This window comes from Monodelphis domestica, chromosome 3 (assembly GCF_027887165.1).
Source record: "Monodelphis domestica isolate mMonDom1 chromosome 3, mMonDom1.pri, whole genome shotgun sequence".
NCBI lineage: Eukaryota > Metazoa > Chordata > Mammalia > Didelphimorphia > Didelphidae > Monodelphis > Monodelphis domestica.
The window spans coordinates 21,055,256-21,069,229 of record NC_077229.1 but is presented as its reverse complement, the minus strand read 5'-3'; the positions used below and the strand labels follow the sequence as shown (position 1 = coordinate 21,069,229).

General features: G+C 40.6%; 1 protein-coding gene across 1 annotated transcript in view; it reads right to left on the bottom strand.

Moving 5' to 3' along the window:
• The window catches only part of LOC130458190 (acyl-CoA dehydrogenase family member 11-like), a 62,157-nt gene that overhangs the window by 30,320 nt on the left and 17,863 nt on the right, over positions 1-13,974 (bottom strand). Inside the window, exons 3-7 of the mRNA XM_056821513.1 lie at positions 13,030-13,129; positions 12,297-12,414; positions 12,075-12,217; positions 10,549-10,698; positions 9,482-9,576 (exon numbers count right to left, since the gene is read on the bottom strand). Of these exons, the coding sequence (XP_056677491.1) occupies positions 9,482-9,576; positions 10,549-10,698; positions 12,075-12,217; positions 12,297-12,414; positions 13,030-13,129 (606 nt within the window). The remainder of the gene's footprint in view (positions 1-9,481; positions 9,577-10,548; positions 10,699-12,074; positions 12,218-12,296; positions 12,415-13,029; positions 13,130-13,974) is intronic.

Here is a 13,974-nt window from a genome sequence, read left to right as displayed (position 1 = left end):
ATACTCTGCACAGTTAATAATCTCAAATGACACTCAATCAAACTGTGGCAATATGGAGATACTAAAGGAAAACAAGACATGTTCATGGCAACAACAAAGAGTATCTCAGAGAAAATCAGCAAATGCAACAGGAAACACACTTGCAAGCAGAAACCAAGGTTTCAGAACAAGGAGAGACCAATTTGGATATAGAATGGGACTTGGGGAAACTAAATATTCAAGCTCTGATGGCACCTGTGCTTCAAAGTAACAAAAGCCCAGTGCCATATGTATGGATTAAAGTGGCTGAACAACATTACAAAGCTTAATTGACACCAGTGCCACCCAGTCTGTCCTCAAGTCATTCCCAGAGGACAGCACTATAGTAGGGTCAGTCCAGATAAAAGGGGCAACAGGGAAAGGTCAAAGAGTCCCTAAATTTAAATCCAAAATAGTCAAACTGGGGACTTCCAGGTAAACATGGCAGAAGTCTAGACGCAGGACTCTTCCTCTCCTCAGCACCTATGGATATAGACTACCTCAAAAGACCAAACAACCCAAAATAATACAAATGAAGAGACTCTACAGTAGGGTGCAGCATTGAAGGTATGTGGGATTTGGGCATTTCCACACTATAAGGGGGTGAAAAAGCTCCCACCAAAATGCAAGCTTATCTACCCTCCCCCACCCCACCTAAGGAGCCAGAGTCAGAGCCAGCGAGCACCAGAATCAGTGAGTAAGTGAGGGTCACCTCTAGGTCCTTGGAATCTGACTAAGACCACCAAAGATCTACCTCTGAGAGAAGCTAGACCTGAAACCCCAGCAGGCTGAAGAGCACAGACCATGAGTGCTTGCCAGAAGATAGCATAAAGAAGGGCAGCAAACAGCAGAAGCTGCAGAGATTCGAGAGCTTGCCTCAGGCAAAAGCATTGCTCCTTAACTCCATACACAGAGAGCCTGCCCATCTCACTCAGATTTCTAACTAAAAAGGGAAGGAAAAACCTCCACAGTTATGGCAAATAATGCCCAGGAACAACAACCTCCCTCCACCAAGAAAAACAAGAAGAAGGGGTTGACCCTGGAAAATTTTTGTGGAGTAAAAACCTAGGCTACAGAGGAAATATAAGAGGAAATTCAAATAAATGCACCAAAATCTTCCAAAAAAAAAAGGAAATTGTCCACCAGCTCTTGAAGAATTTAAATTGGAGCTTATCAAAAAGATGGAAGCCTTCTGGCAAGAAAAGTGGGAAATAATTCAAAGAGAAAATAACAGTTTAAAGGACAAGAACTCCAAATTGGAGAAATAGCTGGAAGCCACAAAAAGCAGGATAGACCAAACTGACAAGGAAAACCAGTCTTTAAAATCCAGAATTAGGCAATTGGAAGACAACGATCTTGCAAAACTGTGAGAATTAATAAAGCAAGGTCAAAAGACTAACAAAATAGAAGAAAGCATAAAATATCTCACTGTGAAGATGACAGATCAGGAAAACAGATCAAGGAGAGACAATTTGAGAATCATTGGTCTACCTGAAAAGCCAGAAATAAACAGAAATCTTGACATCATACTACAAAATGGTCAAATTGGGACCTTTGACATTAGACCATACATTCCTATTGATGCCAAGTTGTCCCTTGAACCTGATTGGCTGAGATATTTTTGTGTAAAATAAGGGCAACCATACAGTGTGACCAGACAGGAAAGATTTACCTACATCTTCCCCAACAGTCTCTGAAACACTACCCATTGCTTTTCTTTGGGCAATTGGATAAAGAGCCAGATGACAAAGCCATATTTGAAATTCTAAAAGACATTCCAGAAGGGGTTTGGGCAAGACATTCCAATGATGTGGGAATCTTAAAATCAGCTACTCCTGTTAAGATTGAGGTCAAAGATGGTACTCCACCATGAATTCCTCAATCCAAATTAAGCAAGGAAGCCATGGAAGGAATAACCCCAATCATTGACAGCCTCCTGGAGAAGGGAATATTAACACCAATAATCTCTGAATATAACACCCCTATTATGCAAAAGCTAAATCCTCAAGGCAAAGCAACTTGGTGATTTGTGCAAGATATAAGGGCAGTAAATAATTTTGTAAAAAAGACCCACACAGTAACACCAAGTCCAAGTAGCATAATATCTGAAATACCAAGCAATGCAAAATGGTTCTCGGTCATCCATCTTTCAGATGCCTATTTTACCATCTCTGTCCACAAGGACAGCCAGAAAATATCCAGCTTCACCTGGCAAGGGAATCAGATCTCCTGGACATGTCTTGCACAGGGAGTTTTGGAATCGGCTTTGATCTTTTGCCAATTGCTAAAAAGAGATTTAGAAACTATCAAGTTCAAACACAGCAAACTAATCCACTATGTGGATGATATACTTCTTGCTTCTCCATCTGCAAAAGTCTGTCTCCAGGATTCAAAGGCTCTCCCAATTGACCTCTACAAAAGAGGGCATAAAGTGTCAAAAAGCAAACTACAGTGGGTAATTCCAAAGGTAGAATACCTGAGATTCATCTTGGAAAATAGTATAAGGAAAATTTCCAAGAAGAGAATAGCTGACATCCAAACTTTAGTGCACCAAAGTCAAAGAAACAGCTAAGAGCATTTATAGGTGTCACAGGTTTTTGTAGACAGTGGATTGCCAATTATAGTCAAATTTTAAAATGCCTTTCTGACTTGACCAGGAATGAAGTCTCATAACCCTTGAAACTCACCAAGGAACATCTCAATGCATTGTCACACCGAACACAGGCTATAATATCAGCTCCTGCCCTAGGAATCTCAGACTATAGCAAAGAATTCCATTTGTTTGTCCAAGAAGCTAAAGGGATAGCTTCAGGAGTTTTAGTGTAGACTCTAAGACAAAACTTGAGACCAATAGCTTACTACAGCTTACAGCTTGATATGGTGACTAGGGGCATGATCCATTGCCTCCAAGCTATAGCTTCTGTAGCCCTGATGGTGCAACAACCAAGTGACCTTGTGTTGGGATGCAAGCTGAATTTGTACTCAGCACACCAAATAGAGAGCGTACTGAAGAAGAATCTCCAAACTTTCACTTCAACTAGATTGGCTCAGTATGAGATTGTATTGCTCAGCAATGAGAATCTCATGTTGCTACTCAAGCTCTTGTTGCAAAATTCCATCTTTCCCCCTTGAGCCCTTACTTACACAAGGCAAAAGTAGAAGGAAGGAAATTATATCTAGGTAAAAGTTACCACAGACAATGAAATAATATCAATTTATTAAACCTATGTGTACCAAATGGCATAGCATCCAAATTCCCAAAGAAGAATATTAACCTCCCCCTCTCAGAATCAGACAAATCAAACCAAAAAATAAACAAACAAAAAAAGAAACTAAGGTGGTGAATAGAATTTTAGAAAAACTAGATTTGATGAGCCTCTAGAGAAAACTGAATGGGAATAGAAAGGAATATACCCTTTTCTTGGTAGTATAAGCACCTTCACAAAAAATTATCATATAGCAGAACATAAAGGCCTCATAATCAAATGCAGAAAAGCAGGAATGTTAAATGTATCACTTTCATGCCATAACACTATAAAAATTACATTCAACAAAGGGCTTCCGAAAAAATGAAAAATTAGTTGAAAACTAACCTTATACTAAAGAATAAATAGATCAAAGAACAATTCATTATCAATAAGGAGACAACATACTAAAGTTTTTAGGATACATCCAACTTAGGAGAAAATTGTATCTCTAAATAACTTACATCAGTAAAATGGAGAAAGAATAGATCAATAAATTGTACATAACAAAAAAAAACTAGAAAAAGAACAAATTTTAAATTCCCAATTAAACACCAAATTAGAAATCCTGAAAATCAAAGGAGAAATTAATAAAATTGAAAGAAACAAAACCATTGAACTAATAAATAAGTCAAAGAGATGGTTTTTATGAATAAACCAATAAAATATATAAAACTTGGTTAATTTGATTTTTTAAAAGAACACCAAATTACAAGTATCAGAAATGGAAAAAAAATTAATTTTGTAACCCATAAAGAGAAAATTAAAGCAATTACTAGGATATATTTTACCCAATTACATTCCAATAAATTGAAAACCTAAGTGGATGAATATTTAAAATATGTAAATTGCCCAGATAAATAGAAGAAAATATTGAATACTTGAACAACCCCATCTCAAAAAAAGAAATTGAATAGCCCATCAATGAATTCCCTAAAGAAAAATCCTGAGGGCTAGATGGATTGAGAAGTGAATTCTACCAAACATTTAAAGAACAATTAAATCCAATACTACACCATCTATTTAGGAAAATAGACAAAGAAGGAGCCCTACCAAATTTCTTTTATGACACAAATATGGTGCTGATACCTAACAGGAAGATCAAAAGCAGTGAAAGAAAACTATAGACCTATTTCCTGTATGAATACCAATGCAAAAAATTTTAAATAATATAGAGCAAGAAGATTATTTCAAGGATTATTCAGTATGACTAGGTGGGACCTATATATATATATAAGGAATGTAGAGCTGGTTTAATATTAGGGAAACTATCAGTATAATTGACCACATCAATAACAAAACCAACTAAATGTATATGATTATTTCAAAAGATGCAGAAAGGTTTTTGACACTTAGTCCTATTAAAAACATTAAAGAGCCTAGGAACAAATGGAGCTTTCCTTAAAATGATAAATAGTATTTATCTAAAATCATTAACAAGCATTATCTGTAATGGAGACAATATAGAAGCCTTCCCAGTAATACCAGTGGTGAAGTAAGGATTCCCATTATCACCACTATTATTCAATACTAGAAATGTTAGCTATAGCAATAAGAGAAGGAAAAAAATTAGGATATCAACGAAGAAACAAAATTATCACTTTTTCCAGATAATATGATGATATACTGAGAGAATCCAACTAAAAATTAGTTGAAATAACTAAAATAACTAACTTTTCCTTTAGGAAATTTGCAGGACATAAAATAAACCCACAACAATCATTAACATTTCTTTATATTACCAACAAATCCCAGTAGCAAAAAATAGAAAACAAATTCCATTTAAGTTAGTTGTACAAAATATAAAATACTTGGGAGTTCACTTGCCAAGAAAAACCTGGGAACAAAATGGTCTCCATTACAAAACACTTTTCATACAAATAAAATTAGATCTAAACAATTAGAAAAACATTATTTGCTCATGGGTAGGCCAAGCAAATGTAATAAAAATGACAATTTTGCCCAAATTAATCTACTTATTCAATGCCATATCAATTGAACTGCCCAAAAATTACTTTATAGGGTTAGAGAAAACAACAACAACAACAACAAAATTTATCATGAAGAACAAAAGGTTAAGTACATCAAGGGAATTAATGAAAAAAAAATGTGAAGTTAGGTGGCTTAACATTACCAGATCTCAAGCTATATTACAAAACAGTAATCATCAAACCAATCTGGTACTAGCTAAATAAAATGGTGGACCTGTGGAATAGAATAGGTACACAATACACATTAATACATGACCATAGTAATCTAGTGTTTGATAAATCAAAATATCTAAGATTTTGGGACAAGCACTCACTATTTGACAAAACTGATGAGAAAACTAGAAAATGATATGGCAGAGACCAAGGATAAACCAAGATCTAATACTGTATACTAAAATAAGATCAACATGAGTAGATTTAAACATTATTTGTAACACTTTAAGCAAATTAGGGCAGCACAGAATAGTTTAACTGTAAGATATATCTTAAGGGAAGAATTTATGGCCAAATAATAGAGAGCATTATAGGCATAAAATGGATAATTATGTTTACATTAAATTAAAATTTTTTTGTACAAACAAAGCCAATGCAACCAAAATTAGAAGGGAAGCAATAAACTGGGGGAAAATTTTATGACAAAATTCTGTCTAAGATCTGATTTCCCAAATATAAGAGAAACTAAGTCAAATTTACAAGAAATCAAGCCATCGACAAATGCTCAAGGTCTACAAATAGGCAGTTTTCAGATGAAGAAATAAAAAAACGATCAATAATTACATGAAAAGTGTTCTAAATCCTTTCTGATTAGAGAAATGCAAATCAAAACAACTCTGAGGTACCTACCACCTCATATCTAGCAGATTGGGCAATGTGACAGTAAAGGAAAATAATAAATATTGGAGGAGATGTGGCAAAAATGGTGGTGGAAAATAATAAATATTGGAGGAGATGTGGCAAAATTGGTGGTGGAGTGAATTGATTCAACCATTCTAGAAGGCAATTTGGAATTATGCCCAAAGGTCTTTAAAAGATTGCATTCCCTTTGATCCAGCTATTCTGCTACTGGAGATAAAATATATTTGTACAAAAATATTTATAGCTGAGCTTTTTGTGGTGGCAAAAAATTGGAATAAGGGATGTCCCTTGATTGGGGATGACTAAACAAATTGTGGTATCTGATGGGGATGGAATACTATTATGCTATAAGGAATGATGAACTGCTTGATTTCTATATGAACTGGAAAGATCTCCATGAACTGATGTGGAAATGAGCAGAACCAGGAGAACATTATACACAGAAACTGTAACATTGTGGGATGATTAAAGGTCATTGACTGCTACTAAAAATGCAATGATCTAGGACAACCCTGAGGGACTTATGAGAAAGAACACTATCGACATCTAGAGAAAGAACCGTGGGAGCGGAAACACAGAAGAAAACATATGATTTATCACTTGTTTACATGGATATAGAATTTGGGGTTGTAGTTCTTAAAAGATTATTATATTACAAATATGAATAATATGGAAATAGGTTTTGAGCAATAAAACATGTCTAAACCAGTGGAATCGCTTGTCAGCTCCAGGAGTGGGGAGGGAAGAGAGGCGGGAGACAACATGAATCATCTAATTATGAAAAAAAAATTCTAAAAAAATAAAATAAAACAATGTGAGAGAAAAACCCCAATGCAACCAAGATTAGAAGGAAAGTAGAAAGCTGGGGGAAATTTTACAGGAAATATCTCCGGTATCTAAGCCAAATTTGTAAGGGTAAAAGTTATTCTCCAATTGACAAATGGCTACAGGATATGAATAGGCAGTTTTCAGATGAAGAAATTAAAGACATCTATAGACATACCAAAAAAATCACTCTTGATTAGAGAAATGGAAACAACTCTGACTTTCACCTATAAGATTAGCCAATATAACAGAAAAGGAAAATCATAAATGTTGGAGGGGATGTGGAAAAATTGGGACACCAATGCACGATACACTGTTGGTGGAGTTATGATCTGATCCAGACATTCGGGAGAGCAATTTGGAGCTTTTCCCAAAGGTCTCTAAAACATTGCACACCCATTGACTCAGAAATACACTATATCCAGGAGACTTTTTAAAAGGGGGGAGGGGGGAGGAGGACCCATTTATACACAAATATTTATAACAGCTCTGTTGTAGAATTGGCAATTGAGAGGTTATTGATCAATTAGAGAATGGCTGAACTAATTGTGGTATATGGTTGTGATGGAATACTATTGTGCTAAAAGAAATGACAAGCAGGATGATTTTTGGAAAAATCTGGAAAGACTTATATGAACTGATGAAAAATGAAATGAGTAGAATCAGAACAGTGTACAGTGACAGCAATGTTTTTTTGATGAACAACTGTGAAAGACCTCGTTATTCTTAGCAAGACAACCCCAGAGACTCATGATGAAAAATGCAGAGCAAAAACATACTATACTTTACTTTTTTCTTCTTTTTTATTTAAGATTTCTTTCACAAAATGACTAATATGGCAAATTTTTTTATATTATTGCACATGTAAAATTTATATCAGATTGCTTACCATCTCCAGGAGGGGAGAGTGGAGAGAGGGAGTGAGGGATGGAAAGGAGAGAAGGAAATTAGAAATCCAAATTTTTTAAAATTAATGTTAAAAATGTTTTTACATGTAATTAGGGAAATAAAAAATATTTATTAAACTCTTACTTTCTGTCATGGAATCAATACGATGTATTGTTTCCAAGGCAGAAGAGTGGTAAGGGCTAGGCAATGGGGGTCAAGTGACTTGCCCAGGGTCACACAACTGGGAAGTGTCTGAGGCCACATTTGAACCTACTACCTCCTGTCTCTAGGCTTGGCTCTCAATCCACTGAGCTACCCAGCTGCCCCCTAGAGTAGAGATTCTTAATCTGGGTTTTTCCCACCCCTTAAATGGAATTGTGCTATTTAGTCCTACATTATTCACAGGGATGTTGGGAGGAGTGTGCTTTTTAAACCTTAAAGGGGTCTTAGGCACTTTGTAACTATGTGATCCTAGGCAAGTCACCTAACCTCCATTGCCTATCATTCTTCTGCTTTGGTACCACAGAGTATCAATTCTAAGATGGATGGTAAGGATTAAAAAAAAAATTAAAGGAGAGTCAAAATAGGTGTTATTACTATCAGTTAGGGCAAAAGGCTCCAGCAGCCCCAGGGCTTGGGGTCCCTGAAGTGACTTGAAAATCTTCCCTTTTTCCTGCGAGATTCCCATCCACTCCCCATTCTCTATCTGCATGCCCACTATGTTCTTTGACTCAGTCCTCCGCTGCCCCTATAGCTCCCTGTTCTGTGTACTCAGATAAACAAGCAGGAATAAGATAAACAGGCTGGGAAAGTCTTGGGTTCAGGTCTGGACAACAGAGTTTAGGAAAGACACTGGTAAGCTGGATAGTATCTGGAGGAGGGAACCAGGATGAAGAAGAAGCAGTTGAAGGATCTGGACATGTTGAGCAGACACAAGACTCAGAGGACCCACAAGAGCTGTCTTCAAGGTTCTGACAGGCTCCATGACTTGTACACTTCAGAGTGCTAAGGGTCACTTAGGTATGAATGGGGGCATCTGTCTGGTCCAGGAGGGCAGAACTAGAACTAGGAGCAATGGATTCTATGGCCTTTAATTGTGGAGAGACAATTTAGACTTCATGATCCCAGAGTGGAATGGGCTGTCCTGATAAGTGGTGAGTGAGGCCCCTCTCACTGGGGGTCTGTCTACAAGAAGAAGCTGGATGGCCCCTCAGCTGAGATGTCGTCTCTCCATGTCCTTGTTGCATACACTATCTTCCTGGTTCTGCTGCCTTCACTCTGCATCAGTTCAGGTAAGTCTTCCCAGGCTTTTCTGAAACCATTCCACTTCCACTTATAGCACAATCGTATTCCATCGCAATCATGTGCCACAACTTATTCAGTCATTCCCCAGTTGATGGGCACCCCCTTATCTCCCAGTTCTTTGCCACCACAAAAAGAGCTTGTCTGAATATATTTGTCCATGTGGGTCTTTTACCTCCTCCTTTCAGGTTTAGGGGATGGTGTAAAAGGGATTCGGTCTGGGTTGGGCTGGAAGTCATTGAAGTCTGGGAGACTCAGAGATCTTTTGAAAATCTTTGGCTCTCCCTCTGTGCCTTGTCCTGTGTCATTAGTCTCACCATTCTACTTTGGGTGGCCCTAAAGGGGTTTCCATCTTACCTCCTCATGTAGCCCACAGCACCTATGGAATTGTATATGCGGGCGATATTCAGCATGTTGGCGATGGTGGCCACCCCTCGGCCCTCCTGGGATACCTGGAGACAAGGCATGAGCAAATGGTAGTTGGGGTCCTTGGGGTTGCTACTGAAAACAAGGTGCCAGGACCTTGAATTCGTCACCCCTCAAACCACAACCCTGAACCCATCAGGTCAGCAGGTAGGAAGTGAATCTTGGGGCAAATGAAATTCCTCATGTAAAATGCCTTACAAACCTTACAACATTACAAAATGCCCATTATGCTCATTATTAAAGCACCAGTGGTACTACTTCTAATAGGGGTTAAAGTACTATGTAGATACTAGCTACAATAATAATAATTCCTATGATTAACCACCATATAAATGATGCACATAATAATAATAGCTATCAAAGTACTATATGAATACTAGCTATAATAATAATTTTCACTATTATTAAAATAGTATAAAAATGCCCCCAATAATAATAATTATCATTATCATCCCTAACATTTATAAGCACCTACTATGTGCCAGGTACTGTGCTAAGCACTTTACACTTATTATCTCACCTGAAACTCACAACTAGCTCCAGAGAAGGGTGCTATTATAAGCCGTGTCTTACAGTTGAAGAAACAGAGGAAGGCTGAGATGAAAAGACTTGAGCAAAGTCACACAGCTAGTATGGGTCTGATGCCACATTTTAACTTGGGTCTTCCTGACTTGAGGCCCAGCTCTGTGCATTGTTGATGTTATTTGGAGTCAGCTATACCTGGGTTTAAATTTCAGCTCAGTCACTGACTTAGCTGGGTGACCTTGGACAAGCTGATTCCCCTCACTCTGCCTCAGTTTCCTCCAAAATGAGGGGGAGGGAGTTTGTTCTGTTAGATGGTTTCCAATTTCAGTTCTGGTTCTAGGATCCTGTGAGTGCTCTAGAATTGAGGTGGAAGGGAGCTTCCTGCCAGCAGGTAGGGTTCTGGGAGCAAGAAGCTCTATCAGAGACTAAGGAACACCAACCCACCCAGCAAAGGGCCTCTCCCACCTCCTCACCAGATGTGCTCGGGCACCATCCAGCAGCAGTTCAGCGGTGGGCAGTTGGTGAGTACCCAGCTTCTCCTTCAGACGTTGTACCTCGAGGCCATTCAGCTGTCCCTGCTCATCCCTCAGCTTCAAGAAGAAGAGGGACAGCCCTTGGGTCCCCTATGGCACAAAATCTCTAAGTTGGCATGCATCCTGGTGGCCCTCTAGTCCAGGCTCTACCACACAAGGAATCCATATTACTACCTTCTTCTTGGAGACCCTCAGTGATGGGCAGCTCACTACTTCCTCAAGCAGCCCATCCCACTTTGGGGCATCTCTGATTGTCCAGAAGTACTTGCCCTGGCCTTGAGTCTAAATGGACCTCTTGCTACCTTCCTCCATTCCCCCTGGTTTGCCCTTCATCACCTGGCAGCAAAGTCATCCTGTCTCCACCCTGAGCCTTCTCCAAGCAAGAACGACCAACTTCTATACAGACAAATTAGAATCCCAGAATCATATGCCATAGGACAATGATGGCAAATCTTTTAGAACCCATTGGAGACCACGTGCCTTGCCTGGCCCTCCCCCAGACTATTGTACCCCCCAAACTGAGTGCCTCCCCTATGTTTGGGGGCAGAGGCAGGGCTCCCAGTTGACTCAAGCCTGGGGGGAAGCCACATCTTCCACCATGGTGACTCAATGCTACATCCAGCTATGCTGGGGGCTGAGGGAGGGGGCTGCTGCCAGGCTTCAATTTGTTGGAGAAGACTAGTAGGTTTAGGAATATAAGGGAAGGCTAGAGGGGGAGGCAGCTTCTTATTACAACATGGGATGTGTGTCCTTGCTGAGTCTGATTCAAATGCAGACCCACAGCCTGTGCTCAGCTTGGTCACAGAGATGCAACCTTGGTGACCTTTAGGCTGCTTTACCCCAGGCTTAGACCTGATGTCAGGAGAGGAGTCCTCCCCCCCCCCCCCCACCCCAGTTCCTAGTCCCACACAGGGGAGGGAATAAGAGATGGGAGTGCCTTGAGTGCTCTGCTCAGGAAAGGGAGTAAGTACAGAGGGGTGGGGAGGCATGGTGGAGAGGAGGAAAGGAGTAGATCCACCAGAGTCCCTCTGCCTTTCTAGCAACTAACTCTGCCAGGGATGGCATACATGTCCACAGAGAGGTCTCTGCATGCCACCTTTGGCACATGTGCCATAGGTTCACCACCACAGCTACAGGACCTCAGAGGACATCTACTCCAACCATTTTTTAAAATAAAATAATCCCAGAGTGGTTAGGGGGATTTGCCTGAGATTACACAGCTAGTAAAGTGAGATTTGAAGTCAGTTGAGCACCCTAACCATTATACCATGCTGCCTATGAGAGAAGTCAGGAGAGCTGAAGGGAGCCTGGGATCAGGGAAGAAGAGGCTTCTCCCAAGGAGATCCTGGAGCCAGATGAGCCACCTGAGATCTTGGGGTGTGGGTCAATCCCCAGTGACCTGGAAAATGAAGAGGAGGGAATTTCAAGGGGACAGGATGCTCTTATCTCTTCTCCAGCATGCTTACCTTGGTCACAGAGCCCTGAGCGTCCATGATCCGGGCAAGGGCCAATGTCATGTCAGCATCTGTCGCTGAGGTGAACCACTTGAATCCAAAGAGTTTGTATGTACCATCATCCTGCTTGCAGGCAACTGTCTCAGTGCCATGGGCTAAGGAGAGAGATGCTTGACTTGCCACCAATTGAGCCCTGAGTGCCCCCCAAGGTCCCCCACCTCTGACCCCACTCACCCACATCAGAGCCTCCCTTGCGTTCGGTCATCCACTGGCCAGAAGTCCAGAAGAGCTTTGGGTCTCTTGAGGTCAGATGACTGAAAGCTTCTCCTGGTGGCCCTGAGCTTTTCATCACCTGCAAGGTGTAGAGAAGAAGAAGGCAAATGAGGGAAGAAATAGAGGGAAGGAAGAGAACCTTGGGCAGCAAGGACCGAAGACATTTGTCTTTCTCCCCAGCACTAGGTAAAATGCCTGGCACATAGTAGGTGCTTCAGGGAGAGGTACTTATTGAGGAGGATCAAGGGCTTCTGGGGCCATTTCATTTATGCTCCCTGGACATGAACATCTTCTGCCCATTCCTTTCATATCCTCTTCCACCTTCCTTCAGGCCTTGGCTCCAGTGCCCCTTCCCATAGGAGCCATTTCCTGATTCCTTTCTCCCAACTTTCCCTTCTATTATTTTGTCTACACATGTTATTTTGCTGTTTCTCCTTAGAAGAATGTCAGTGCCTAGAGAGCAGGATTTTACTTTTGTTCTGATGTCCTCTGTGCCTACCACACCGATAACCAACCCTAAGCTGGGGAAGCCATAGTCTCCTTGTACCCCATGGATGGAGACCTTAGCAGTCTGCACAGGGATCTTCTCCAAAGCATGGGGTTGGGGTCTTACATCAACTCCACTTCTGATTAGGAAGATGGCCATGGGGAAGTAAAGGGAATGAAACCAGCTGGTGGTTCCCTCTGTTCTCACCTCTAGGACCTTTGTGGCACCATCAGTCATGGCCAGGGGGCTAGAGAACATTCCAGAGGAGGGACAGAACATGAATAGCTTGGCTGCCTGGTACACTCGGCTGAGGAACACAGAGAAAAACCAGAGTTAATGCAAACCAGGCTGCGGGAGGCCGTGGACAGCCTGGAGGTCCTTTCCTGGACCTCCTGTGGTCTCCTTTTTTGGCATGACTTAAAAGCAGCTTCCTTGTCTCCCTCTTTCCCTTTCTTTGGTGAGGCAGAGGGGGAGATATCACTTACAAAGGCTTTGTCACAGCCTGCTCAGATCAAATGAACAAACAAATGGTTGGATGGATGGACAAATAGATGGATAAATGGATTGGTGGATGGATGGATAAATAGATGGGTAGATGGGTGAATGGATAGGTGATGGATAAAAGGATGGATGAATAAAAAACATTTATTAAGTTCTTACTATGTGCCAATCTTTTTGCTTGAAGCCCAACCTGTAATTTCTCAGGACTCTGTCAACTGGGGACCCCTTGGATCTACTGACCATGGCAGGAATCACTTTAATGAAATAAAAGGTAGAAAGGGTGGCCCCACGCACTTCTCCCCCTCATTCCCCTGGTGGGGAAACCACTTTCCTGTGTGCAGCTCAGAGGACTGTTTCTACTACATCTGGTGGGAGATGAGGGAAGCAAAACAACTTGTCTTGGCTAAGGATCATGAGGCATGAGTGATCACCTGAACTTCTCTCCCTCCACCCCTCTGCCTTGTGTACTCTCTAGCTGGGGTGTGTAATAAGTTAAAATAGTTGGTTGTCATAAACTGTAGTGATTAAAATAGTGGAAGACTTAAATTGTAGTAGATAAAAGAGTGGATGAGTAAGTTGTGACCGCAGAAAATATGTTTTCACTACAGTGTCTTGTTTCAAATCAATATATAATGTGGTCGCCAGGGAAAT